The sequence below is a fragment of the Anopheles moucheti genome, chromosome 2, assembly GCF_943734755.1.
Source record: "Anopheles moucheti chromosome 2, idAnoMoucSN_F20_07, whole genome shotgun sequence".
NCBI classification, from domain to species: Eukaryota; Metazoa; Arthropoda; class Insecta; order Diptera; family Culicidae; genus Anopheles; species Anopheles moucheti.
In genome coordinates, this window is record NC_069140.1 from 93,072,390 (window position 1) to 93,099,985 (window position 27,596).

General features: G+C 45.3%; 2 protein-coding genes across 2 annotated transcripts; both read left to right on the forward strand.

Annotated features, from left to right (window-relative positions):
- Positions 1 to 1,870: 1,870 nt before the first annotated feature.
- Positions 1,871 to 11,744, forward strand: LOC128306397 (microtubule-associated serine/threonine-protein kinase 2). The gene has a single exon (XM_053043910.1). It carries the CDS (start codon positions 1,871 to 1,873, stop codon positions 8,831 to 8,833), a length of 6,963 nt encoding a protein of 2,320 aa, XP_052899870.1. The 3' UTR covers positions 8,834 to 11,744.
- A 9,953-nt stretch (positions 11,745 to 21,697) lies between these two features.
- On the forward strand, positions 21,698 to 23,246 carry LOC128299216 (probable cytochrome P450 6a13). The gene is made up of 2 exons (XM_053035107.1): positions 21,698 to 22,763; positions 22,831 to 23,246. The coding sequence occupies exons 1-2, from the start codon at positions 21,698 to 21,700 to the stop codon at positions 23,244 to 23,246; spliced, it is 1,482 nt and encodes a 493-aa protein (XP_052891067.1).
- Positions 23,247 to 27,596: the final 4,350 nt, after the last annotated feature.

Below are 27,596 nucleotides of genomic sequence, written 5' to 3' on the forward strand. Positions count from 1 at the left end.
GAAGTGATTGTATCGATAGTTGCAAGACTGTATTAAAACACTGCAACCTCAGACACGTATACCCGATTATTGTGCCTTTTTGTGAGTGGTTCGCAACGTACGGTTCCAAAAATTGTTGATACATAAATATCCGGCGCGCCGGATATTGAATATTGCGCCACACATGCAGACATCAACGGCGATACCGGCGTCTGGTGCACAGCTGATCGACCTGATGATCACTGACGAGAGACGCTGAAAATCGATGGTCCCGAAAATGGGAACAAAAAGGAAAAACATTTGCCAAAGCAGCGGTTCGGTATGCCTCCCAGGAGGCAGACAGGGCAGGCCCCGGCACCACCAACGCGCCGAACAGATTAGACAGAAGAGAAACGATAAAGAAAGCGAACACGACGGGCCGCACCATCGCGATCCATTAGAGATGGTTCGGTTTTATCGCAACAAAGTGTCGATGTGGTACACCCATTAGCAGGCGGCACATGCTGTGCTTTGCACGTTTGCTTTCGGATGGGCAACTAATGTCCGATCGTTCATCAAGCGGGCCGGTACACACGCACCGGTACACCCCGCGTGAGAGTGACGGATCTGAATCACATCCGGAACTGTGTTTTTGGTTATGTTTGCATCTCCTACACCTGCTGATACCTGCCAATCGATACACAATCCGGTCGGACAACTCAGAACGCAGTTGCGTGCGCGATCTACGCTAACGTTTCGTCCGTTACCTTCACCTCACGCGAGGTAAGCAACTAAAGGCGCGCACAGCTAGCGGTAGCAATATCAAGGACCCTACCGTTCAAATGTGTTGCCCTATAGGCCTGCCAGGTAAATGGTAAGACTGACGCACTCACTCAGGCAGGCTACCCCGTGTTGTGTTCCAACCGTACGAATGCAATTGCAATTTACCTTCGTTATCTAATAAAACGTGTTTCCGCTTGCTGCGTTTTGCGTCTTATCGACGCGCACCCAATCCAACCCCGGGGACCGATGGACCGCTCGGCCCTTCCTCCTCTCTACTAATGAACTTTTTATTACCACATTTACCGGTTTTTATAATCGTTTAATGTTTTTTTCCTTTTCATTATTTCCTTTTGCAGCGGCGATGTTGAAGGCGGCATTCATTATGGACAGTTGTCAACCGAACCTCGTCACCTAAAGGGACACCGAATCGCGCAAAACATTAGCACCCTACTCTGATGGGTCTTTTTACGAGGACTCGAAGAAGACAGGCAAGAATTCGTACGCTCTATTGCTGGGACCGATTTCGGAGTGTGTAAAGCTATAAATTTGTTTTGAATCCAACGAGAAGAAGCGTGTAGCAGCTGAGTGACCGAATAGGTTCTGGCGGTGATAAGAAGTGACAGCAACTTTTGCCGAAGGGTTGTCACACCAACATTGGGAAGCGCGCAGCACCCTCTCACTCCAACGCCTATAGACGAACAGCTTAACAAAACCGTGCAGGAGCGATGGCACCGGGCAACGAGAAAATGGTGTTATCTTAGAACAGGTTAGTGCACGTCCAACCGTGAACCGAAATTTTCACTTTTCATCCCACCCCACCCCCCCAAGGGCACGTCCGGGCAACAAAAATCAACCATCGGGATGGGATGTGTAAACGGGCAATAATAGTTCAAGGCAATGCCCTCCCGTGGGTTCGATTTACGTTATGTCAACGAACGCCTCCCTCATCATTACACTGTCAGCTTTCACGCTTATCGATCGATTCCCCCGGTGTTGGTAAGACTTTTTTCTGATAACCGTTTCCCCGTTCGTTTCAGATTTGCCTGATAACATCCCGGAACCATCGAAGCCGCGTGGAGCAAGAGCGGGAAAGAAAGACGTGGTCCTTCGAACACGAACGAGCTACACCATGAGTCAGAAGACATCAGCGGGCGTAGGAGGAGGAGGAGGAGGAGTTGCTGGCGGTGGCAAGATTAAGACAGCATCGACGACGACTGCGGCAGCAGCAACAACGTCTACCAGCGTCAGTCAAAAGCAGTCTAGTGAAGCAATCGGTTCAACGGCAGCGCTACCGTCATCCTCAGATGGAGCGCGTACAAAGTCAACACATTCCTCGGTAAGATCGTTAAACTTTGACGATCCGGAGCTACTTCTACCGGTGGTGGGATCGGCCGCCTGCCGCAAAACAGAATCCGCACCTAAAGAACGCAAGGATAGCGGTGGTGCGCTAGTGCAAATGGGAACGAACTCGCTTGCCGCCAGTGCGGTCATATCCGCATCAAAGCCACCACATTCGAAACCGCATCCGGAGGAAGTAAAACCGGGTACGGGCACAACCAGCCAACCGTCGGCGATCGGCAGTCCAGGTAAAATGGGTTTGAAAAAGTCAATACAGCATCAAGGTGCCTCGCTGAAGCACGAGCATCATGATTCGACGCTGGGCAAGCCAACCCTGCTAAAGGCATCCTCCGTACCGGCTCCAAGTTTCGTCGGTGCACCGGTAGCATGCTCGTCGCCGCTGGGCGGCAAATCATCGGCCAGTGTATCGCCCCACCATGTAGCGCCCGTGTCGCCTCAACCACTGACCGCCCCTGTGATAACGACGATCGCCGCAGCGTCTCCGACGACAACCGCCATCGGTTCGCCGCTAGTCGGCACTACGGTATCGCCGTCCGGCGTTGTAATGCGCACCTCTTCCGGCTCCAGCCTACACAAATCGGCCTCATACCGCAAGTCATCCTACAAGCCGCAACACTCGCACTCCCTGCGCTATTCCGGCAGTGGCAGCGACATCTCGAACTTGGTGCGCGTGCGCAACTCCACCCTCGGCAATTCCGCGCCAACGCTCTCGTTGAGCGCGAAAGAGAACGGCGGGTTCGGGCTCGGCGCGCTGGGTGGTGGTAGCTTTTTTGCCGGCCAGAAGCGGCCGGCCTCGTCGTCGTCCTCGTCGGCGGCCGCCGCCGCCCGGAGTGCGGCCGTTGCGCGGCATCGGCTCAGCTTCGTTGCGAACATTTCGCCCCGATCTCACTCACCCATTCCCGCTAGTCCCATCGATAGTCCGCGCATCAACTCGCCCAGTATTATGCAGTTTCCGTTTATGCCGATCAAGCGTATCGCATCGACGGCTGCGTCCAAGAGCTGCGACAGTCGGCGCTGGTCGGTCGCCTCGCTACCATCGTCCGGGTATGTGACGACACCCGGGAGCTCCAACATTTCCTCGCAGTGCTCGAGCCAGGAACGGTTGCACCAGTTTCCGGCCGTACCGACCAACGACGATCTGCAGCTGCTGTCGCTGCACTTTTCGTCGAACGATAGCAATCCGAGCTTGGGCGAAGGGCGAACCCATCACAGTCACCATCACCATCATGGTTACCATCAGCAGCACCATCAGCATCATTCGCATCACCCGATGGTACCGCCGGCGCACCATCACGCTCTCCAGCAGCAGCAGCAGCAGCAGCAGCAGCAACATCTTCATCACCACCATTTTCATCATTCCCTGCCGGCAGGAGGAGCCGGAACACACCAAGCATACTCACATCAGCATCCACTGGCGATGGGTGGCGCACCCATTGGGCCGGGCAGTGGAGGAATTGCGTCGTCGATCTCACCCCAGACTTCAAGTTTCGGATCAGTTTCAAGCAGCGGTACGCTTTACCAACCGCAGCAACCGCTCAGCCTGCAAGCACACGTGGGCTATCCACCCGGACCGGCAGGAAGCATCACGAATCAACCCCAAACCGGACAGCTGCCACATCAACACTGCCCGATGAAGGCCACCGTGGGATCTTCCGGTTCGGGTAGCTGTGGTGGCAGTGGCCCTACCGGGAAGGATGAAATGAATAACTTTTGCGGGTGCCGTTCACCGATTCATCGACCGCGTTCGCGCAGTCTCAGCAGTCCGAGCCATTCGCCGATTACCGATAGTGAAATCTCGATCATGAACACGTTCTACAAGGAGCGCTTCCCGAAGGCGACCCAACAGATGGAGGAGCGATTAAGTCACTTTATCAATGAAAACAAAACCATCATTAACGACAGTGCGCGCAATTCGCAACCGATCGTGCGCTTCGTGCATCATCAGGTGCTGGAAATGGCACGCGATTGTCTAAACAAATCGCAGGCGAAGCTGATCACGTCGCGGTATTTCTACGAGATGAGTGAAAATCTCGAACGGCTGCTGATGGAGACGAAGGAAAAATCACCCGAAGCGGCACCGGAGATTACCGGCGTGATCAAGAAGCTGCTTCTGATAACCTCCCGTCCCGCTCGGTTGCTCGAGTGTTTAGAGTTCGATCCGGAAGAGTTCTATCGATTGTTGGAGGTAGCGGAGGGACAGGCAAAGGTAACGCAAGGCATCAAAGCGGACATTCCACAGTACATTATACAGAAGCTTGGACTAAACCGTGACCCGATAGCGGAGCTGCAGGAAGAACTCAACATAGAAACGGCATCGCTGAACTCCAGCGTGAATTGTGCCGATTTGGAGGAGGAAGCCGAACAGGAGGAGCTGGTCGATCGACGATCGCGGCTGCGCAGCAATAGAAGCGCACGTGCCGACGACAGTGAGCTTGCGGATGCCAACTCATCGATCGCGAGTGATCATATTTCCCGTGGCGCCGACGACATGACGTGCTCCACACCGAAAGGATCGGGATCTTCAAGTTCCGCGGGTAATAGTGCGGCTAGCAGTACCAGCAATGTCCTAAATAACAATGCTGACCAAGGCAATACCATGGTGGGAGGTACTGCATCAGCCACGGGAACAGCCGGCGCAGTGGGCAAGAGTTTTAAAGCACGCTCCAACAACGCTGTTCCGAACGAGAAGGATTTTGACATACTAAAGCTGATCTCTAACGGTGCTTACGGTGCCGTGTATTTGGTAAAGCACAAGCAAACTCGCCAACGGTTCGCCATGAAGAAGATCAACAAGAACAGCTTAATGCTGCGCAACCAAGTGGAGCAGGTGTTTGCCGAGCGGGACATCCTTAGCTTCGCCGATAATCCTTTCGTCGTTAGTATGTACTGTTCGTTCGAAACGAAGAAACATCTCTGCCTGGTGATGGAATACGTTGAAGGTGGTGACTGTGCGACACTGCTGAAGAATATCGGACCGCTGCCATCGGACATGGCACGGTTTTATTTTGCCGAGACGGTCCTAGCGGTCGAATACCTGCACAGCTATGGCATCGTACACCGTGATCTGAAACCGGACAATCTTCTCATCACCGCACTTGGGCACATTAAACTAACGGACTTTGGGCTTTCGAAGATGGGACTGATGTCACTCGCTACGAATCTGTACGAAGGCTACCTAGACAGCGAGACAAGACAGTTTTCGGACAAGCAGGTATTTGGCACCCCGGAATACATTGCGCCAGAAGTGATCATGCGCAAGGGCTACGGTAAACCGGTGGACTGGTGGTCGATGGGCATCATCCTTTACGAGTTCCTGATAGGCTGTGTGCCATTCTTCGGCGAAACCCCCGAAGAGCTGTTCGCCCACACGGTAAACGACGACATCGAGTGGCCAGACGAGGACGATTGGCCACTGCAGGAGGAGGCAAAGGATCTGATCACCGTGCTGTTGCAGCAGAACCCACGCGATCGGCTCGGTACCGGTGGTGCACACGAAGTGAAAGAACACTGCTACTTTTACGGGCTCGACTGGAACAATCTGCTGCGCCAGAAGGCGGAATTTGTGCCGCAGCTGGACAACGAAGAGGACACGAGCTACTTCGATACGCGCGTCGATCGGTTCAATCACGAGATCTGCGGTGACGATACGGACGAGATGGAGGATTCACCGTTGTTCGGTTCATTTAGCTCGTACTCGCCGCAGTATCGCAAGCAGCACAGTCTCTCCCAGGCGTCCATCAATTCGAGCGGCAACTTTGGTGGCAGCACCGGCAGTCGGATAAGTGGTGGGATTGGAAGCGAAATTGGATCAATTGCTGCCGCAATACCATCGGTAATTGTACCATCCAACACCGCCACTCTACCGCAGGCACCGCCATCTTCTTCATCGTCGGGATCTTCCGTTCCGGACGCGATTGGAATGCCTCGCGAATCGAGCGGCTCGGTAACGATAAGCGGTTCGACGAGCAGTACTACTGCACCACCGACAGCTAACGTTCCTCCCACCATGAAGCCGCCGACTACGTCGGTGGGTGAATCAACGATGGAAACACCGTGCATCACTACGTCGTCGGCGCTGGGAAAACCACAGCTACCGAGTCTGTTCGAGGACGGTTACGACCCGACACATCCAAGGCCGAACGATATTAGCAAGCTGATCATAACGCCCGAGCTGCGCAAATTTAACATAAACCCGTCGCGCTACAAGATGCCATCGACGCCCGATCTCGACTATCTGCCCGAGTTGGCCACACCGGACCGGGAAGACTTCCTGGTCCATCACGGTATTAATCTGCGCCCGACGGCAGTAAATATTGGCGCAATGCGGGCCGCACCTAGCACACCGGAAACGCCCGAGACGAACAAACGCTTCAGTGACTTCTATCCGCTCTCCTCGCTGAAACAGCTCAGCACACCGGAATCCTCCCAAACGGACAGTGATGATGTGTCGCCGCAAATACAGCGCAAGCGCAAGATCGTACACAATCGCATTTTGCCAAAATTCTCCATCTCGATCGAGGATGATCAGAGCGGGCATGAAACATCCTCATCCACGCCGTCCCAGATCGTAACATCGTCACCGTCGAGCTCGCTGCACAACCTAAGTGGCAGCAATTCGCGGCATATCGTAAAATCGGCATCAGCACTTGGCCTGTCGCTAATGACCTCATCGGATGATTCGTCTTCTGCCGTCACCACCGCCGTTGGGCGGTCACTTGGAGGAGGCGGTGGCCATATATCCCTATCCGGGCGCAATGCCACGGGAACGACCGCTTCCAACCTGTCTTCCTCTTCCGGGTGCAGTACGGGCGGTATCGCGTCCTCCACGATGCATTCGGCGGGCAATTGTTCCAGCACGGCCAGCTCGCGTGATACCTCGCCCTGTCGCGAGCTAAGCCCTCTAGTCACCAACCTAAAGCCACCGCTCATCATCAAGCGGGGCCCGCGTGGATTTGGCTTTACCGTGCACACGATACGGGTGTACTACGGCGATACAGATTTCTATACCATGCATCACCTAGTGATGGCCGTCGATGAGGGCAGTCCCGCGTTCGAAGCCGGTCTCCGTCCAGCGGATCTGATCACGCACGTGAACGGTGAAGCCGTGCAGGGGCTGTACCATACGCAAGTTTTACAGCTGCTGCTTAGTGGATCCGAGCTGGTGAGCCTCCGGGCAACGCCACTCGAACATACGAGCATTCAAACCGGTGGTCGCAAGCGTGAACCGTGGCAGAGCAAATTTGCCAAGAAGTCAACGCACAGCCGGCGCAAGCAGAAGAAAGACAACGAGAAAAAGCGCAAGGCTTCACTGTTCCGGCGGATCAGCAGCAAGCGTGCCAGTGCCGAGATGCAGCAGATGGTGGCGGGAATACAATCGCCGACATCGGCCGTTCCGCCAAGTCGAAGCTTCCAATCGTTAGCCCGATTCCAGGGCAGTCAGCCGAACTTGCTTCAGCCCGGTATGGGACCGGTGGTAGGATCTCCCGGCGGATTGCCCGTCCCCGGTGCTATTCCCCATCCTGCCGGAATACAATCCCCGGTTGGAGTGGCACCGGGAGTGGGCCTACCACAGTCAACTCTTGCAGCGGCGGTTAGCTCGCCGGTGAATAGGCTAAGCCTCTCACCGTTGAACTCGGCCGGAACGCTTTACAATCCAACGCTTCCGTCGCCGGGATCACCCAGTACGTCCGCGCCAAGCACTCCAACCGGCAGCGGTACACTCGGATACAACGACGGTGCGCCACTGTATCAGCGACCGTCAACGTTGCATGTGCTGAAGCACAAACTGCACTCGTCACCTTGTGCTAGCAATAAAGCGCTTCACTCCGCAGCCGCTGCCGGTGGCCGTCCCTCCAATCGTCGAAAATCGGCCGACCATATGCCACTGTCGCCGCTCGCCCGTACGCCCAGTCCTTCGCCGCTGCCCGCTTCACCGACGCGTTCGTCCAGCCCGCTTGCATTCCCGGTTGTGCATCCGCTCGGCGCTTCCAACACGACGCAATCGTACAGTCCCGGTGGACTTCCGGCTGCCGCCGGTATCGGCATCGTAACCGGCCTTCCGTCCGCCGTCGTACCCGGTATTGTGGCCGGTGGTATCGGCGGATCACCTACACCGCCGACGAAGAAAGGATTCCCGCGGGCGAAGACAGCCGAACCCAGCTCTCCATTGCTGCGTCGCGCGTTGTCTCCCGATCGGTTGCATCCACGCAGTGCCGCCGAGAGTAAATGTGTCCTGTCGCCGCTCTGTTGCAACACCTCGCTGAAAACGACGCCCCGTACCGTATCCGGAATATGGCGATCGAATCAAAACTCCACCATTACGACGGCTGCTGGCAATGGAGCTGCTGGTGGCGTACAACTGACAGCGTCCTGTGGAGGCAACATCACAGCGGAACCTTCTATCGCAACGGTGTCTCAGAACAGCGTCAACAATAACAACAATCCGCAACCGGCAACGGCTGGTGGTGAATCGACAGCCGGAACGGGAAAAGTATCCGGTGGAACTCCTGCTTCGCGCAGTACCACGGCGTCCTCTGGTGGGAAAGCTGCGGCTCAGTTGGGTACATCCGTAAGCAGCACTGCGGCCAAAGAGGATCACATCAAATCGTCCACGGACAAGCTCGTGCCGCTGATGGAGAAGATGGCAATCAAAGATGGGGAAGCGTCGAGCACGACCAGCATCAACAATAATGGCGGTGGCGGCAACGGTGTTAGCAAGAAAACGAAAGAGTAAACGTGTGCGCAAGCTTTCTAATGTTGAGCTGATGAAACAGGGCAAGTTGAATGATTGATTTAATCCACAGTTTTGGGACGATGTGCTTTTTTTTATTAGAATTGTTCCCACTCGGTTGATTAACACGTGGATGTGGAGCGATACTGTGGATTCGTGTTCCGTGATGATGAAACAATGAAGTGTGATCGACAACGTTTTTTGCTTTAGGTGTGTACAATTTTAAAACTATAAGCCCCCGGGTTCCCCTTTCGCATCTGTTATGTTTAACCTTATGTTAGCGATACGTTTTAGTGCTTCATATCATTAGCTGTCGGCGGAATCGCGATATCATTATTATTATTTTATTATTACTAGTATGTGTATAATTATTATTTTGTGCGTAAGAATTGCATCCCCCCATGTTTACACTGCTCAACATTATTTTAAATGTCCATTGAAACTTCGATTTCATCGCGTGCGCTAAGCAAACGAAATAAAATCATTAACGAAACGGAACAGATTTAGCCCCCGTCTATTTCGCAAGTTGCGGAACACATCGTTGTGCGATCGTGTGGTGGTAAAGTGACAGCATATGACTGATCAACAGGTTTATCAATGTTAACGGACGAGATGAGATCGACCGATAGGGGAACCTATTTATCGTTCCAAAAAAAAAAAACATAATCTTACTGTGTGATATCTTGATCTTGGGACGTAGTCGAAATGGTACATCAATAAATTTAATCGGTCTGTACGCAAACAGTGAACGCCCCAGAACGAATGCATAAGCAAAACCGGTCAGCAAATTGTTTGGGAATCGATCGTTGGGAAAGAAAATCGACCGTCGCGCGCTTACTCACTATGTGTAATAGACGTAAACCAGTGTTGCAAGCTATCAAAACTGCACTAATTGTAGCCACCAACCTTTCATTCCATTGGGGAAAACGATAGTCCTTTTTAAAGTCCTCACAGAGAAGTCTATCCAATTGGCGCTAATTGGTTTGGTTTGATGCAGCAAAGAATTGACGCACTCGCACTTAGAAGAAAACAAAACAGTGACACAGTGATTGGTTAATAGTGAGGTAGAGTAGCGTGATAGAACAGTCGTACCATTTTCGTTGCTTGCAGCGAAATGTTTCATTTTCATTACCTTGTTCTCGCCCCAGCAAGTCTAAGCCAGCTAGATTCTCAAAAGCAAAACTGTTTCGATAATAAATGTCTCCCATTTCGTCCTTCCAGCGTGTTTGTGAGATTTGCCGCATGTATTTTCTTCCTTTAAATTGTTGCATTTTAATATTACATGGATGGAAACTTATAGTACTTATAGACGAGTTTGTTAACATTCTCCCACACTCCACACGATCAATATAAACGCCCTAATGGGCGGCACACTCAGCATAGTAAGATAGCGTACAGAAGACTAACAATAGCATAGCCAACGACAGCTAAATGCAATATATCCCTTGTCCTTGATGTGAAACTAAGCGAGTAGTATTTCAACCGGCAACAGTAATAAATGATGAAAACACTCACAAACAAACAAATAAATACAACTCTTTAAATAGTGCAATATTAGTGAACGGTGTGCAACACACAATGCATGTTATATGGCGAGATGATGGTGAGGAGAAAAGAATACAGAGTAGATAAACGCAATAACCACAATCAAACCGAACGAAAGATAGAGCTAAACCACTTTAATAAAACAAAACAAAACAAAACAAAACAAAAAACATTAAAACAATAATTCCAAACAACTACAAAAACAGGAGAAAAAGTTTATATTTAAATGGTTTCCGATAGTCTCTCGCGCATGAGTACACCAGCGCGCCAGCGCATTGAATATTGATATTGTTGGTTGATCGATTGTTTAGATTTTGGATTGGCGCGATTAGGAAGAGGAATTAGACGATTGGAATGATACGCGAATGAAGCTATGACAAAGCCACCGAGAAGCGAAAAGTGTTGCATCTTGTCCGATACACTTGGCTGCATGTAAAGGGAACGACATATTTAGTGAGAGTTAGACGGGACAGAAAGGACGGATAGAAACAATGTTTTGTGATCTTTAAAACGTACAACCTCGAGTGGTTTAATCAGTTCTCATTCGCATACATAAGATGAGTTTTCTCGTGATGTGGGTTGTGTGTGTCATGTGCGTGAACGAGCGTGAGTGTTTGATTTGTATTGTTTTCTGTTGTAAATAATGCTAGATTTGATGAGGTACGATAGAAAATACACAAAGGCAGTGAAATATTATAAAGAATCATGCAAACACTGTAATTGGAACACCTAGAAGGAGGTAGTTTTCTACACCGTGCGAATGAAATAGGGCGATAGGGAAAATGTTGTGTAGCGATTATGCCTGCTTCGATTGATTTTCACTCGCTCGGTACTCTCGGTTTTTTTCTCTCCCGTATGCATCCATACTTTAATGGTTCTGGTTCGCATTGCACTACAATGCACCAAGTGCTTCAGAGCTTTCCTTCGTTGAAACACGAAAACAAAACCACATCCTACGCAATAAACACACTGTGTGAGAAAAACAGAACACGTAAAAGACATGATGTGCTTACCAAATGTACGAAAAGCTTGCAAATAATCAATGGGAAACTTAAGCAAAACAGTGCGACACAGATGTTAAGACGGTCGACAAAAAGGAGGAATCCTTTCTGGTCCCTCACTGGTAATGAGACTGGTCGCAAACTACCATTGGGAGGGGCACAGTTATGCAGTGATCGAGACTCTTTCACTCCCCCCCTCCCCATTACACAGACAGGGTCAGAACGAACGCAAACGAGCTCCTTCCTGAACTGAACTGAAACAACACTACAATGTAAATTGAAGAGCAAATATTAAGTGTACACCGACACGGCACGACAGCTGACCGATTTGAAATTACCAATAAAAATACTTATCAATGTTGCTGCAGTGTGGCGAATAAAATGAAATGCCCCCCGCAAATGACCTACACTTTCTGCGACGAAAGTGAAAGAAATTGATTTGTTGCGGAAATTGAGATTATAGACCACGTGGGTGTGGTGCAGTGCGCTATAATGGGGCACCGTCATCAACTATGCTGATCTGTGACAATCTGCGGAATTAGTTTGAACGTCTCACGTTCTCACGTTCTATCAGTTGCAGCGGTTCGTTGGGTCATACCCACAGGAAATGGTATGTAAGAAGGAAACACGAAATCCAGCAATGAAACTATATGGGACCGGAGCAGCACCTTTTACGTATTGACTAAATTTAATTTTTCGGAAGTTGTTTGTTTGTTGTTTATATAGAGATTTTGAGCTGGGCAGCTATTCATTCATTCGCCTCTTAATTTTTTGGAACGATTTTTGGCCCTGTATGTGTGGAAAAAAAAATAAAGGAGCCGCTACAATGACGAGCTCTGTGAGCAGCAGTCGTACAGCAGATCAGATTCGCCAGGTTCCGGTGGGCTGGTCACGTCATGAGAAAGGCACCGGACGATCCAGCCCGTAAAATCCTTCAGGATCCAATTTAAAATAAAAATCTTACAATCGAAATGTATTTTCCATTCTTGTCTTGAATTTAATATCCTGTGACCTTCAGGATGATTTTAAGCACTTATTTGTTTTTCCGGCTACTTCATCCTCTCAAGCGACATACGTTGTGTGATTAAAATTATTTGTTTTGTGTGTTAAGTTTTAATATTTAGTGTTAAGGACCCATTAAGGACATTTGGATATAGCACGATAAAAAGCTCTCTTTAAATGATCGTTTTATTACGACAATGATCCGTTATAGGATTGAAGGTAATCCTATCGCTTACGATTGCCAAGAGAACATGACAGGCTTGGGATGATTATGATCAATTTTAGAGCTAAAGTACAGAAGACTAAGGTTTTGGTGAAAATGTTATAAAACCTACATTAACCTACGTTTACAAAAGGTATATTTACATATTACCTACATGTTGTAATAATTACATTAGAGCTACTTAAAAGCTCTGTGAAACTATAGGTATTTCAGATGAAATGAAATTCCAAAAAGAATTTATTGGAAACTTTCCAAACTTAATGAAAAAGTTATGAAAAACTTGAAGAATAACAAAAACCGACCAAGGGAAATAGATTTTGTTTCGGTCGGTCCTGTTCCTTGTCACAATTTCTTGTCGCTAATATAATCTCAATGATATTCTATTATAATTGCTTCGATGTACTTTATTTTACGTCGTCTGCCCTCTCAATGATGTCCTAAAGCGTTTTCTAATCGTTCTATAGGTGACATATCTTTTGACATTTTAAGATGATAAATATACTGCAGGGGTTTATTTTAACTGCAATATCTTAATATTTATTATTCAATCGTCTTCGTAAATAATAGTTATTCTACCTTCCCTAAAACCCAACAGCCCAAAATCCCAACACGCTGTCATCATTCGTTGCCGATTCGCTCGGACCCACACTAATACGCACCGCAGCCCAAATTATAATTCAATCCCCTATTATCATCACATACCCCTTTTGGTATTCGTTTTGTGCACAGTTTGGCACATCGTTCCGGGCTTAATTCAATATTATTATTTAACAATTTGACACGGCGGACCGGATTATCCTGCATCTTTGATTGTCTCTCCACCGAAACAAACCTGTACGCCACCCAGAAACGGTGAGACGGACTGCTGGAGGTGAGAGATTATGGAAGCGGATGCAGAAAGCGTACGAATTGGATGATTATTAAATTGGAGAAAATGAAATCCCTACGAGTGCCGATGGAAAGGGTTTTTTTTCTGCCGGAACGTCATCGTTTATTTCCCCTCTTTTTTTCTGTATGCTGTGGCGACATTATTGGATGGTCGAGAAGACAGAGAACCGTTCGGTGTGTCGTTGGAATGTGCTACGCCACAGGTTCATATTGGACCTGCTGCCCATTCGGCGGTACCCATCTAACCTGGATGAATATGGAACGACCGAGCGGCACTGTTGCACTGTCCACTTTTGCAAAACGGTAAAGCTTCCTTATGTCTGGGAACCACATCGGTAGATGTGCGCCGTGAAGGTTGGCTTCCCGTAGAGACCGGAATCTCCATGATCCGTCGTAATCATTGCAAAAGGATCAGCACTAATATCACATTGCTGCTCGGGTTGCGCATTTATTCCGCACTGGTGAAGCTTCCCACCGGCGTACTCCGAATGTCCTTCTGTGTGCGAGAAGCATGCAGCACACCAAGCGCACAGGATAATGCAAATTCAATCCACAAAATTTAAGTTCCAAAAGCAAAAGCAAAAAACAAATTTTTGCCCTCCTTTTTTCAGCATCCCAGCATTCGGAAAGTCCCCCATTGTAAGGATTCTACGGTACAGCTTTTATTTTCACTTTTATCTGTCCCAAAGTCACCGGCAGCTATCCCGTGGGCTACAGTTGGAAGTGGTTGGGATTTTTTTGTTCATTCCAAACGATAGTAATATGATCATCTCGTTGACCGTAAGGTGAGTTTTTCCCTCCTAAAGGATTGCCCCTCGTTCGGTTTGAGATGGTCAACCTGACTCCTGTTTTTTTTTTTGTTCTCAGTTCTTGTTTAAAACAGTAACGAATTGAAGTTACTATTTCCGATGGAGTTTGCTGCTTCGGTTCCGCAGTAAAGGTTGAACGGTAAAACAAATGTAGACAGAAAAATGGAACGAGTCAATTGATTTGACCGATTTGCTTCGGGGGGATGATTGCATCGTAATGATCTGTTGTACAACACATGTAAGCCGATTTGTGAAGTAGTTTTATTGATTGATTGTGCGAGAGTAAAGCCAGACTCAACAGTGTGCTATTGTTTTGTATTACAGATGTTTAAGTCGAGTTTGAAACAAGTAAAACTGGCAATTTAACTCTTGTGTTTTACGAAAGAAGCAATATCATTTTAATTTTCATAAAAAAAAAACAGAAGAAGAATTACATAAACATATCACTCTCAGGCTCATTAAATCATATGTTGGACATTAACATCTCAAGTGATCTTGAGGATGCTAATGTCTAGCGTCTTCTTTCTGATACTGTTCTGATCTGTTTTCACTCAAGTTAATGGTACGGAAGATCGGATCACATCGGATACGATCCAGGAGCTATGGTATAGTAGACCGTACGTCGAGGGACTTTATTATTTGATTGTCCTTGACAGCATTTCTTTTGTCATTTTCGAAGCATTTGCTCTGGGCATTTTTCTCAGAGCAAAGTGTTATAAATTGGATTTCCTCAAGGATTTCCCTAAAAATCTGTACTGATCAAATTCAAAATTTCATAAAACACTCATAATTTACTAACCAATTATGAAGAGCTTTTTTCTAAAAGTCAGTGACACACTTCAGAAATTATTTGCAAACTTTAAACGTTCGTCATTTTTTACGAAGTATTTTATTTTATGATTGTTTTTACGATTGTTGAGTGCTATTTTTTACAAAATTATAGTTTAGTCAACTTGGGTTTGAAAGAATTGAGATTTGTATTTAATCTGAGTATTGAAAATAAAAATATTGAAATGAGCATAAATTTTATTTAAAAATACTTTCTAAACAAAACGTTCCATACATTGTTCGTAAAAATTTTCAACTTCTGAATGCTTGTTTCCACTAAAAAAATAGCCTTTTGCGTAAGTTATTACTATGTAAGTTATTATTAAGTTTTAAATAAGTTATCATTTATTGAACAATTTTTATAGAAACTTAACCGAAAGCTCAAAAGTACAGAATTTGAAGTTCAGCAAATTTTCCAACATTTCTCCGGTCACTTTCTACCTTGGCGCTTATCACGCACCTACCATTGGCTCTATTTTCATGGCTTAAGTAGATTACGAGAATACGACCTACTGCTGGTCATCTGGTCATCTTCTGTACGCTAATACCATCAATAGCACGATGCCGACCGACCGTCGACGAGAACTGAAGCTTTTTTATCCCTGCTCGCGGACAATGATGTTGTGTTGGCCTGTTAGACGTACTCGTCGTGTCCATTGTCGTTGTTCTGTGCATAACCCCCGAAGGATGTTTTTTTTCGCAATTTGCCCCTTTTACTGCTTCCGTGCGGATGATGGCCGGACTGTGCATGGGATACTTCCGGTAGAAAGTAGCGGCAAATAGAATCCCTTTTTTTGTGGCACCACGCTCTTTTTCACGAACGATTGCTTCGAATAGCTTCCCGGGTGCGTACCCTTAGGGAAGCGTTTGACTAAATGCCCTTTTAATACGATTTCCATACTAATTATTATGCAGATTTAAATTCATCATATTATTAGGTTGTATGGCCATGGGCGGATGATTGATGGGTGAGAGTGTGTAGTGAATGTTAAAGTGTGCTGCTCAAGTGCATGAAAAATGTTTTCGCACACTGTACAATCGTAATAACTTTAATATGATTATTTCTAAACTAAATGGATAGCTGATTTAATATAATTCGTTATTTTTATCATATAAAATGAATGTAAAGCTGCAAAAAAAAATCATTCCTTCACTTAGATAGGGTGTGCCCTGGGTCATCACAAAAATAGTTTCTCGTTAAAATTTCATCCTTGACGCTGCAAAACATGGCCAATTGGCACGTTCCTAGTGCGGCGCGTAATTTACGCCACTTCCCGATTGCTGTTTTAATGCCTCCCCTTGCCAAACCCCAAACTACACACAGTCCAATTTAAGCTTCGAATTCGAAAACTTATATCCTTTCTGCCTTGTTTTCGTTTGAACAATCTCGCAATTCTCGTACGTCGCGCGACCCTTCCGACCGGTAACGGTTCTAACGGGCAACACACCATTAACGGCAACGAGCGTCGATGCAAATTGTGAAACTATTGCACAATTTCGAAACCTGCTGTTCCCGCTTCGCCGCTAGTGCTGCCGGATGCCCACCGTTATCCCGTTTACCAACCCGGAATTAATTGGATTCGAACACTTGATTTTTAATTTCCCACCCTCGGTACGATTGCTTTCCGCGTGCTCGTCCTCGTTTGCTTTTCACGTCCGGGCGGCAAACATCTTCTCGCTTTGCATACGCTGTGCTAGGCGTTTGGCTACTGTTTGTGGCAATAATCGTTTCACCTTCAGCTAAGACCATCGTGTTCTTCCCTTTTTTTGTGAGCATATTCGAGGCGATCAAGGCACTGGCTAATAGATTTTCCGATGCCAAAAAACGGTTTCGGAAATGTTGGACGGCATCAGGAACAACGAGCACGGAAATGGAAATAAGCGTAAAAATTTATCAAGATTCTTGAGGAAGTATGGGGATATAAAACTTTACTCCAAAATGCTCACAGTGCCGGTTTCCACTTCACGATTTCCATTTAATTAAATTCTGATTTACGGACACCGAGACGATCGCTCGGTTCGTGGTTTTGTTTGGCTTTTATTCCGAAAGCGCATTTTTCGGTGTTTATTAGAGTGAACATTGAATTGAGTGAATTGTCAAAAGCTGAGATATAGAGCACGCATTTGAATTATTAAAACACTACACTCGTTGCAAACTTAAAATTACTTTCTAATATATTTAAACAAGCAATAAGTTCTAAAACTTTTTTAAAAAGATACTAAGCTAAGCTTCTTTCAAGATTGTTTAAGATATTGTCATCATTGAAATCGTTTCAACAAATCCAGTATTTTTTTCGGCACTCTTTCAATTAATTTTATCCCATTTAATATCTATTTGTCGAACTGCCTCAAATTGTTTAAAAATCCTTTAAATATTCTACTCTCATGATTGCTCTTCTTCATCAGTATTAATTAATCAATAATATTCTTCGTACCACGCTCCTTCCGACCACGGCTTACTAAGATCCACAATTTTTAGTGTCACGTACTGCCCTAATATTTCCATATTACTGACAGAATTTGGGAAAGGAATTATGGCCACAAAATAGGAACATAAAATTTGCTCCCATATTTATTTACTTAACCATAAAAATTGCAGCTACTAACCTTTCAAATTTGATAATACAGCGAAATCCGTTATCATGAAATAAATAAATAATAAATAAATAAATAACCGATCACATTAATAATTTGTCTCATCACGTTAAAATACAAACCAAAAAAATAATTTGAATGTGTGTTCATCTCCCAAAGAAAAGCTATTCGTAATTTCATTCCCCAAAGCCATGGGGCCATTGTGGGGCCACGCTCATAAATCTTTATTTCCCATCGCAATATGTGCAATTTAGCAGTCTTCATAGAAAAAATCCCACCTATCCATCGCAGCCATTTAATCACGACTTTTGATGGAGTGTCCATCGTAAGGAAAAATGATGCCGATGGAGAAACGATCCGGATCCAGCAACGCACCGGACGTACATCAATCCCAGTGCACCTGCCGGCACCGGTACCGTTGACGTGTAATGCGCCCGAATGAATTCTTTCCATTTTGACACTACACTTTTAGCCGCTACAAAAAAATTAACAATAAATGAATTTTCGGCACAACGACATCAACGACGTACCATGGTGTCGTTCGTTTTTAATCGACAATCTGGACGATGTCATTATTGTGCAGTGCATTAAATTTATGGCATCATCCGCTAAAATGTATTCACCCTTCCCGACGGTGCAATTCCAGCTTAACGATGACACAAAAGGCAACGCACAACGATGCGTCATTGATATAAATCAATTATGATTATTTTTCATCCCTCGCCCTCTCCACGGTTTATGTTACACAGTTAACCATTCGCGCACCAACTGGTGATGAAATGTCACCCGGTAACGAGATTAACCTTCAAATGGGCAACCGGATGCCCGGGTATTCTTTTTAACTTTAAACTGCAATTATTTTTGATTCGTTGCTTATATTTTTTTTATTGCTGAACTTTGCAATAGCCTCCCAATTTTTTATTTCCGATTTTTTGGTGTATAATAATCGAAAACCGAAATCCTCCGAAAGGTATGCAATGTTTAAACACTCAGATTCCTGATACCAGGAAAGCAACCACGGAAGAGGTAGCACCTAGTACAGCAATTTTGCTCGAAAACCGCCGAAAGGTATGCAATATTTAAACACTAACTTTCCCGTTGGTCGAGTAAAATTTTGCAGCAATTTTGCTCAAAAACCGCCGAAAGTTATGCAATGTTTAAACACTAACTTTCCCGTTGGTGGAGCAAAATTTCTTCGAAAACTACCAGTTTCCGAATGTATAGTACCAGGAGAGCATGCACGGAAGAGGTAGCTCCTGGTACTGCGCCGGAAGGTATGCAATCAACTTGCAATACAATGCGCCGTAAGGTATGCAATGTTTAAACACTAACTTTTTTTAAACCAGCTGTTTTCAGATTCCAGATACCAGAAGAGCATGTTTTTCAAGAGGTAGCACCTGGTAAGGTGTTGCATGTAAGATGTTGCATGCCAGATGTTGCGCAACATATGTTGCGTGACATATGTTGCATGCCAGATGCTGTGCAACATATGTTGCGCAACATGTGTCGCGCAACATGTGTTGTGCAACATCCTGGTACCAGGTGTTACCTCTTGAGAGACATGCTCTCCTGGTATCGGAAATCTCAAAACAGCTGGTTTGTATGGAAAGTTAGTGTTTAAACATTGCATACCTTACGGCGCATTGCATTGCAAGTTGGTTACAAAGTTAGTGTATAAACATTGCATACCTTACGGCGCAGTACCAGGAGCTACCTCTTCAGTGGATGCTCTCCTGGTACTATACATTCAAAAATTGGAAGTTTTCGAAGAATTTTTTCACGATTAACGGGAAAGTTAGTGTTTAAACATTGCATACCTTTCGGCGGTTTTCGAGCAAAAGTACTATACTAGGTGCTACCTCTTCCGTGGATGCTCTCCTGGTATAGGAAATCTGAAATCAGCTGGTTTTGTATGAAAAGTTAGTGTTTAAACATTGCATACCTTTCGGCGGTTTTCGAGCAAAATTGCTGTACAAGGTGCTACCTTTCTTTTGTTTTCCGATGTTGGATGTTTTCCGTTTAATCCATCTCCCTTACACTAGCGATCGCTCTCACGGGTTTGATAGTATACAATTGCATTGTATGATGCGCAAATTTATTCCACGCTGCAGATGAATGATTACTGATGAATAATCGAATGATTACTTGTTTCTTTTTTTTTTATTATAATATGTGTGATATAAAACAATGCAAAAAATGTGTGATATAGATAGAAAGCATTGTTTAGCTACGAAAACCGTTAATTGTATACGTCAAAACGTATGAAATACCCGGGTATTCTGGTTGCCAACTTACGTGTGTAAATTTGGTTGACAACTCTACGGTTAAAGATGCGAAAAGTTGCATCCCCTTGCAAAACGGAACACCCACAGCCCGAACAATGTGTTTGCGTTCAATTCAAAACCAAAAGAAAAAACGAGGCACAACGTAACGCCGGATATTGTGGAACGCAATTTACACGCAACCAATTTAATGAGCTTCCAAACGGGGAAAAAAAGGCGATCGAAATTGAAGGATTAACTTACGCCCGAGTAGCCTCTGCACTTTGCTCGCGAGCTGGACGGCCATTGCAACGGTCGGTACAGTTGCACTCGTACAGCAGCCCTCCCGGCACCGGGTATTTCCGGAGCCAAAGCCACATTTTAATCAGCTTCCAGCGCATTAATGTTCAATCAGGTGTGAGACCGTTCTTCTCGCGCTAAGCTTCTTTCGTGGGGTTTCCACCTGCGTACGGTGTGCGTTTGTTTTTATGGGAAAACACTTTAGGTAGTTTATGGCCAGCGAATGAACAAGTTATGCAAGTGGCAATTTTCAAATTTAAATTATTTTGGGTGTGATGAATAATTTTGCACTCTTAAAGAATACACTTTTGAGCATATTTCGAAAGATTTATTTAATTATTTCAAGTAAATTGTTAGCTTGTGAATAAAACATTTATTTAAAGCACAATTTATTTTATTACAACTTTAACCACTTTCAACCATGGCATCTATGGCATGGCATCGTAAATGAACCGTAAAGTGTTTAATGATTGGTAACAATTGTGGCAATCATTTTTATGCCTGTCTGTCCCACCGCCACACGCCACCGCCCAGTGGCACATTGATGGTTGTGGATATGGGTTTCTTTTTTATTTCCTTCATGCTCGATGTTTTTTTCCATACAAGATTTGTAATGGTGTAAAATGAGTTAAAATAAAAGCACACCAATCCCGTTTGGTGTGTGTTTGCTTTAAGCACATTACTTCCAGCTGAGCTGATGCATCCACATTGCAATGATTATGTGCATTACATCTCACCAAACGAATTGTAAATTGTTTGGCGTTGCGTTTGCTGCATTGTTTGGTTGGTTATTTATTTTATTTAATCAATAATTAATCACACCGCAACCACTTTATCGAGCTGAATTTATCGATATGGACGTATGTTACACTTTATGTAACATTAACTCATGATACAATGACTCAATTAATTATTTAAATTTTTTAATAATTTTATTCAACATTAAATTAAATTAGTTTCTTTTCAACACCTTTTTTAACGCTTTTAACCCAACCCATGACAACAATAGGAATAATGCATCGTCTAGGAAACGCTTTCCGCTGATACGGTAATCTCATGTTTTGCTTGCCACCATAAAACATTCGCACGATATAAAAATCCAAAAAGAAGGGTTTATTATTCATTCCTCCATTATCTGATCGCGGCGATTGCTGCACCTTGGCAACGACAATAGCAAGTCTTTGTGTACACTCCGGTTTTAGCTGGGCTGGCTTCCTCCAGACGCGCGATCTACTTATCTGGTCGCACGTCCATCATAAACGTTCTGCAATCGGCCCGCTGACCTACACTAATCTGACCGACTCGCTACAAAAAACCGGTTCCAGCCAAGGGACGCACAGTGAAATGCAACGAATTGCAAACCACCAGTGCATCGTCACACGCCAGCAGTACAACAACACTAGTGAGCTCTTGCAATGGGACTCCCGGTCGGTTTACTACTTGTGTGTGGTGTGCTTTGTTTAGTAGTGTATTTCATTAGACAGCGGTACTACTACTGGAAGGATCGGAATGTACCAACGCTGTCGAGTCCGTTTCCGCTCGGCAATTTTGCAGGACTTCGCAACAAGTCCCTTGCGGATGTGTCCATCGAGCTGTACCGGCGGATGGACCGAAGGGAACGGTTCTACGGACTGTCGATCATGCTGCAACCAACGATCATGGTCACCGATCTGGATCTGATCAAAACCCTGCTGATAAAGGACTTTGCCTACTTCCCGGACCATGGCGTCTACCACAACGAGCGGGTGGATGCGCTCTCCTGCCATCTGTTCTGTCTCGAGGGTGCCAAGTGGAAGAGCATACGGTCGAAGCTATCGCCCACCTTCACGTCCGGCCGGATGAAGGGAATGTTTCCAATTCTGATGAAAGTGTCGACAAATTTCACCCACTTCCTGCGCACGGCGGTGGGCAGCTCGGGCGAGATCGACGTGAAGGATTGCTGTGCGCGCATGATGATCGACAACATCGGTGGCTGTGCGTTCGGTATCGAGTGTAACAGCTTTCACGAGCCGGACAGTGCGTTCCGGCGCACCGGTCAGCTTGTGTTTCACAGTCCGCGGCATTCGCAGGTGGTCAGCAATTTGCTGCGGTTGTATCCCGCGCTTGGGCGCGCACTTGGGCTGAAGGTGAACCACGATGAGGTGATTGAGTTCTTTACCGGGCTGGTCGAGCGAACGGTGGCGATGCGTGAGAACAGTTCCACCAAGCGGAGCGATTTGATTGACATGATGATGGAGCTAAGGGCCGCCTCGAACGGTGCCGCACTCACGATGAACGAGCTGATGGCGCAAGCGTTCGGATTCTTCCTGGCCGGTTACGAAACGTCGTCCTCGAACGTGACCTTCTGTCTGTACGAGTTGGCGCTGAATGAGGCGTGCCAGGAACGGGCCCGGGTGTGCGTGCAGGATGCTTTGCAAAGACATGGCGGCTTAACGTACGAAGCATTAACCGACATGGACTACCTGGACCGTTGCATCAATGGTATGTTCAAGCGGCCTCGTTTTCGCGTACAAACTCCCCCTTTAATTACCGCAAATTAATCTTTCAGAAACGCTCAGGAAATATCCTCCCCTGCCCGTTCTGCCACGTCTGTCCTGCAAAGCGTACAAAATCCCTGGCAGCGATCTCGTCATACCACCAAGGATGAAGGTCCACATACCGGTGTACGCAATACAGCGCGACGAACGTTACTATCCCGAGCCGGACCGGTTCGATCCGGACCGTTTCGCACCGGACCGGGTTGCCGAGCGGCACTTTAGCACTTTTTTGCCATTTGGCGAGGGACCGCGAGTCTGCATCGGACAGCGACTGGGTGTGATGCAGTCCCGCATCGGATTGGCGACCATATTGGCTAACTTTCGCGTACGACCCGGTCCCCGGACACAGATTCCGATAGTGTATGCAAAGGATGCGGTTACGCTGCAATCGCAGGATGAGGTATTCCTGCAGGTGGAACCTTTGTAGGGTTTTACTGTCGAATTTTCAAATATAGCGCATTGCAATGGATTAACATTAGTTTTATTCCTAGAAGGTACTACAGATTTATAAGTAAAGATTTAGAACGGATTACTCTGAAAGACGTACCCAACAAATTCAGCAAAACAAAAGAAAATTTTAAAAGAATAGAAATTTATAGAAGTCCTTGCAATAGAACTTGAATACAAGTGAACAAAGACACAAAACTGTTAAGAGTCCTAAATGAAAGTAAATCATCAGAAGGAGCAGGGATCTGTGAATAAGGTTCCAGGTTTTCCAAGAATAAGATACTCCTGTATGTAAGATACATTCAATTTTTTTAGGATAAAACTTCAGGAAATAAATAGAAAAGAACATAGGTTTAGTAAAACGTAAATAACTAGTAACAACTAAAGCAGTTTACTCATCATGGAAATCAGGAAACTCCTCAAACTCATAGAAAGTTGCAGGCTCTTCCAAAATCTAGTAGGAATGTCATAACATTTAAAAATAAAGGGAACTTATAACATTTAAAAAAAATTATAAGTTGTCCAATATTCAAGGTATTTAAATTCAACAATATTTCTCTGATACGGAGGAACATAGATTCTATTTGTTTAGGATCGTCCTATAGAACTTAATGAGGAATATTTTTCCTCATTAATTATTTTTAATTATTTTTTTTATAAATAAAGGATGACGTATCTGGAGCTGGGCTTAAAATCTCAAAGTGTTTTAATTTCAATTGCTATGTCTTGTAATTGTAATTTTTAGCACTAAGTTGTGTAGTAAAATTCCTAAATTTTAACAAAAATAAATTTATTTCAACATTACTTGTCTACCTTCTTCCTACAATACCTACAATTCACCGTACTCAATAAGCATCCTTCACGCTGATCATTTCCTGTACAAAACGGCAGCGCCAACACTAGGGGAAAAAACATAACACCCCAGAACTAAGCGAAACGGATTTATCAAAATGCAAAATGACATGATTTATTTACGGAACTAAACGATATAAATTTTGCCGAACCCGGTACACCGGTCAAAGTATCGTCCCCGAGATGTAACAAGCGTTCCAATAAAATATAAGCGCCCAATCGAGACACAAATAAAAGTGTGTCCACCGTTGCCCGTAGTGCTGCAAGCGGAAGGATAACAAGTTCAAGTAGAGCGCAAAGCAAAGCAACAACGAAACAAAAAAAATCCCAGCTCGTCCTTTTTCGGACATGGTTTGGCACCGAAACCTCAGACAGCATGGCGCCGGTGCAGTGCACGCGGAAAGTGTAGTGGACAAAAAAGGAAACACCAACTGTGAACGGTCGTCCAATTTGTGATCGCCACCGAGCCGAGGGATGATAGTGAGGTTGGTGGAAAAAAGTATGTTAAATTTTTGTTGAGAAAAAGCTAACAAAACACCCACAAAAAAGAGGACACATTGTCACGCGTCGGTTGGAGGGGACTTGCCATTTTTTTTCGCCCGCCGCTTCCCTGGGGACGTTTTGATATTTCATAGCGCTCCTGTTGCTGTTTCCGAGGCGGGCCACATGACCGTGGTGCCGGTACAGCCACTGTGGACATGTGGAACCAACGATAATAGGCTTCCGAGCTGGTGTAGACTGTGCCACAGTGCCTCGGGACGGTGCGATAGAGCGCCTTGTCCACCTAGGTAAAGCATTATCTCACCTTCCCTATTGCTGCCGAGCCCTTCCTCGGCTCTAATCATAGTAGCACCGACAAAAGCGACATTCGCGTGAAATTGGTTGGTGTCAAGTTGTTTCACTGACAGTGTCGCACGAAAGTTGTGGCAGTTGTGGCCACGGCATACGTGCGACACCTTTTTAACCTCCACACTTCGGGACCGGTAAGTCAAACAAGACGTTGCGGGCAGCATCCCAAAAAACCGATGATCAATTCCATTGGGTAGCGAGCAGCGGCTCCACATCGAGGACACATCATAAGACCAATGGGTACCCCAAAATAATCGCTTTCTTGTTCTTGTGTCTTCTGTGCCCATCTGTCCACGTTGCTCTTTACACTTGTTTCCATTTGTAATCAAAATTCAAACTGCACCAGCAGCATCTCCAGCTTCCTTCCCGAGACAAAATACCGAAACAGTTTGAGAACGTTAGATTTTGTGACTGTGGTGTACCGATCGTGTCAGTTCATATAGGATAAGAATAAATTTAAAAACTCCTTCTTGCAATTTGGATAAGCTGGATACCATTCCCAAAACACAATCAAATTCCACACCCACCCAAAGGGGTGGTACACCCCAAAACACACGGACCGAACAGAAAGGTTCGTTTAGTAAACCGCGAATGTGTTCCTTACTGTGAGCATCGCCCCGCAAAGTATGCAATGCTGTGGTTGAGAGTTAAAGTTTGATTGAACCGTTTCGGGTCCTGTGGCTCTACGTGCACCATTCGAAGTTGCGAAGATGTGTAACATTTTCAGGAAAGTTAGATTAGTACAAAGTTTCACTGCAACCTCAATTTTCTCACCAAATCGAATTGTTTCGTTTCATGAACATATATTTTTTTTAATTTTTTGTAAGCTCTGTAGGGGACGATAACAATATTTTATTCTTCGTTTAAAATGGTCTAGAAATATTAGCATGAAATTTACATTAGTTTATGCTGAGAATTCCAAAATTTCATAAATTAAATTCCCTCTCAGCAAATCCAGTAAATCTTAAGCAGTAAACCACTACAAAAAATATTGGTTGCATACTTTTAGGCGCAATGAGCTCTTATAAATTTTTTTGTTAATTAGTTTTAACCTTAACCTTTTAGGCAGTGTTTAACAATTCTTTAACAAATTTAACTAAACAGCCCGGAAAATGGGAATTTCCAAAGGTTCAAAGTTTCATCTCTCAGCAATGGTTGACATTTGATTAATTGCTGCAAATTAAATAACACCCGTAATAAATGGACTGTGGTCAGTTGTGTCGCAGCTGCAGCCGAACAAATGTCGCGCATTCGCGCTCGCTGGCATCGAAGTAATAATGTGCCGCGTTGGTCATTTGACAAATTTTCCTGCTCGATTCACGAACACACAACAGATCTGGCGTTGTGACTGTTTTTTTTTTTTTGCTTTCGGCATAAATTTGCATCATGCCTTTTGGAAGAAACCTTTGTTATAATTAGGAGCTACTTTGTGGACTTATAATTACTTGCCGCACCATCTGGAGCCCAGCGGAGTAGCAATGGTTTGGGTGGCATTTTAATTTCAAATTTGACATTAATTTTAGTAAACCTCACAGTTCACTAATTAATTTGTTGTTCGGAATGGAGTTACTAAATTATGGTTGAAGAGTGTAATTTGCTAAAAATTATTTTAATTACAAATTCAAACTGAATATGTAAACAGCGTGAGGTAGTATACTACAATGAACTTCCATCCGATGTGGCAACCTTTAACCTTTTCATGACTACTTCTTCCACCATCTTTCATCTAGAATTTTTATAAATGACATGTCAATACTGTATAGTCCTCATCCCAAATTTTCACTTGCCACGCGCATCGCTATTTATTTTTAAATTCCACTAGCGTTTTGGGTTTATGGGGTTGTTTCACTTCTTGTGGCAAAACAAAAAACACACTCGCCGAACAATCGACATCAATTGTACCGATGGAAAAACTGCAACCATCCCAAAGAACTTTCGAGATGGTCGACCAAATTACTTCGAGATAAGGACACACACTCACGCTAACATTATGTGCCGGACGCAGCTGCTCATCCGTTCGGTTGCTTGGGTACGAATTCTAATTGAAAATTTCACAATTTATTGTTTGGGAAATTTAATTTATATCACTTGTCCACCTCGGTACTACACAGCACGCAACCTCACCCGGTTCCGGGTTCCAGTGTTCGCTGGGTAGAGAAAATAAATCCTCCAAAAGAGGTAAAACTCTGTGGGGACAACACTCTGATTGAGGCTGCACCAATTCCACCAGTACAATGGAGCTAGTGGTTGCTCGTCGGGTGGTTGCCGAAAGTATCACATCCTTACTTTCTGCTGTGGGGATTTACATTTCAATAGAGAAACCCCCAGAGGAAGGAATCACATTGGTGTAGAAAAGTTTACCATTTCACTGGTGGTTGGGCATTGGCTTAGGCAGAATATGGTTGGCCGAAAACATCAAACAAATAAACTCGCAGAGAGTGGTTTTTGGTATGGCTTGATCTAAACACTTTTCAAATAATTACTATGAGAATGCTACGGAAAGTGGGTCCCAAAATCCTGAAAATTCTTATCAATAACAGTATATTAACTTTTTCCTATTGTTACAATAAACAATTTTGCTAAATTACTAATTCATTCCTAAATCTTTCGCCCATAAAACGTCAACCAC

What these genes read in the sequence shown, in the direction of transcription:
- LOC128306397 (XM_053043910.1), top strand. Translation starts at nt 1,871, where the DNA reads ATGAGTCAGAAGACATCAGCGGGCGTAGGAGGAGGAGGAGGAGGAGTT.
- LOC128299216 (XM_053035107.1), top strand. Translation starts at nt 21,698, where the DNA reads ATGGGACTCCCGGTCGGTTTACTACTTGTGTGTGGTGTGCTTTGTTTA. An exon ending in CCTGGACCGTTGCATCAATG is followed by an intron (nt 22,764 to 22,830) that starts GTATGTTCAAGC and finishes TTAATCTTTCAG; the next exon opens with AAACGCTCAGGAAATATCCT.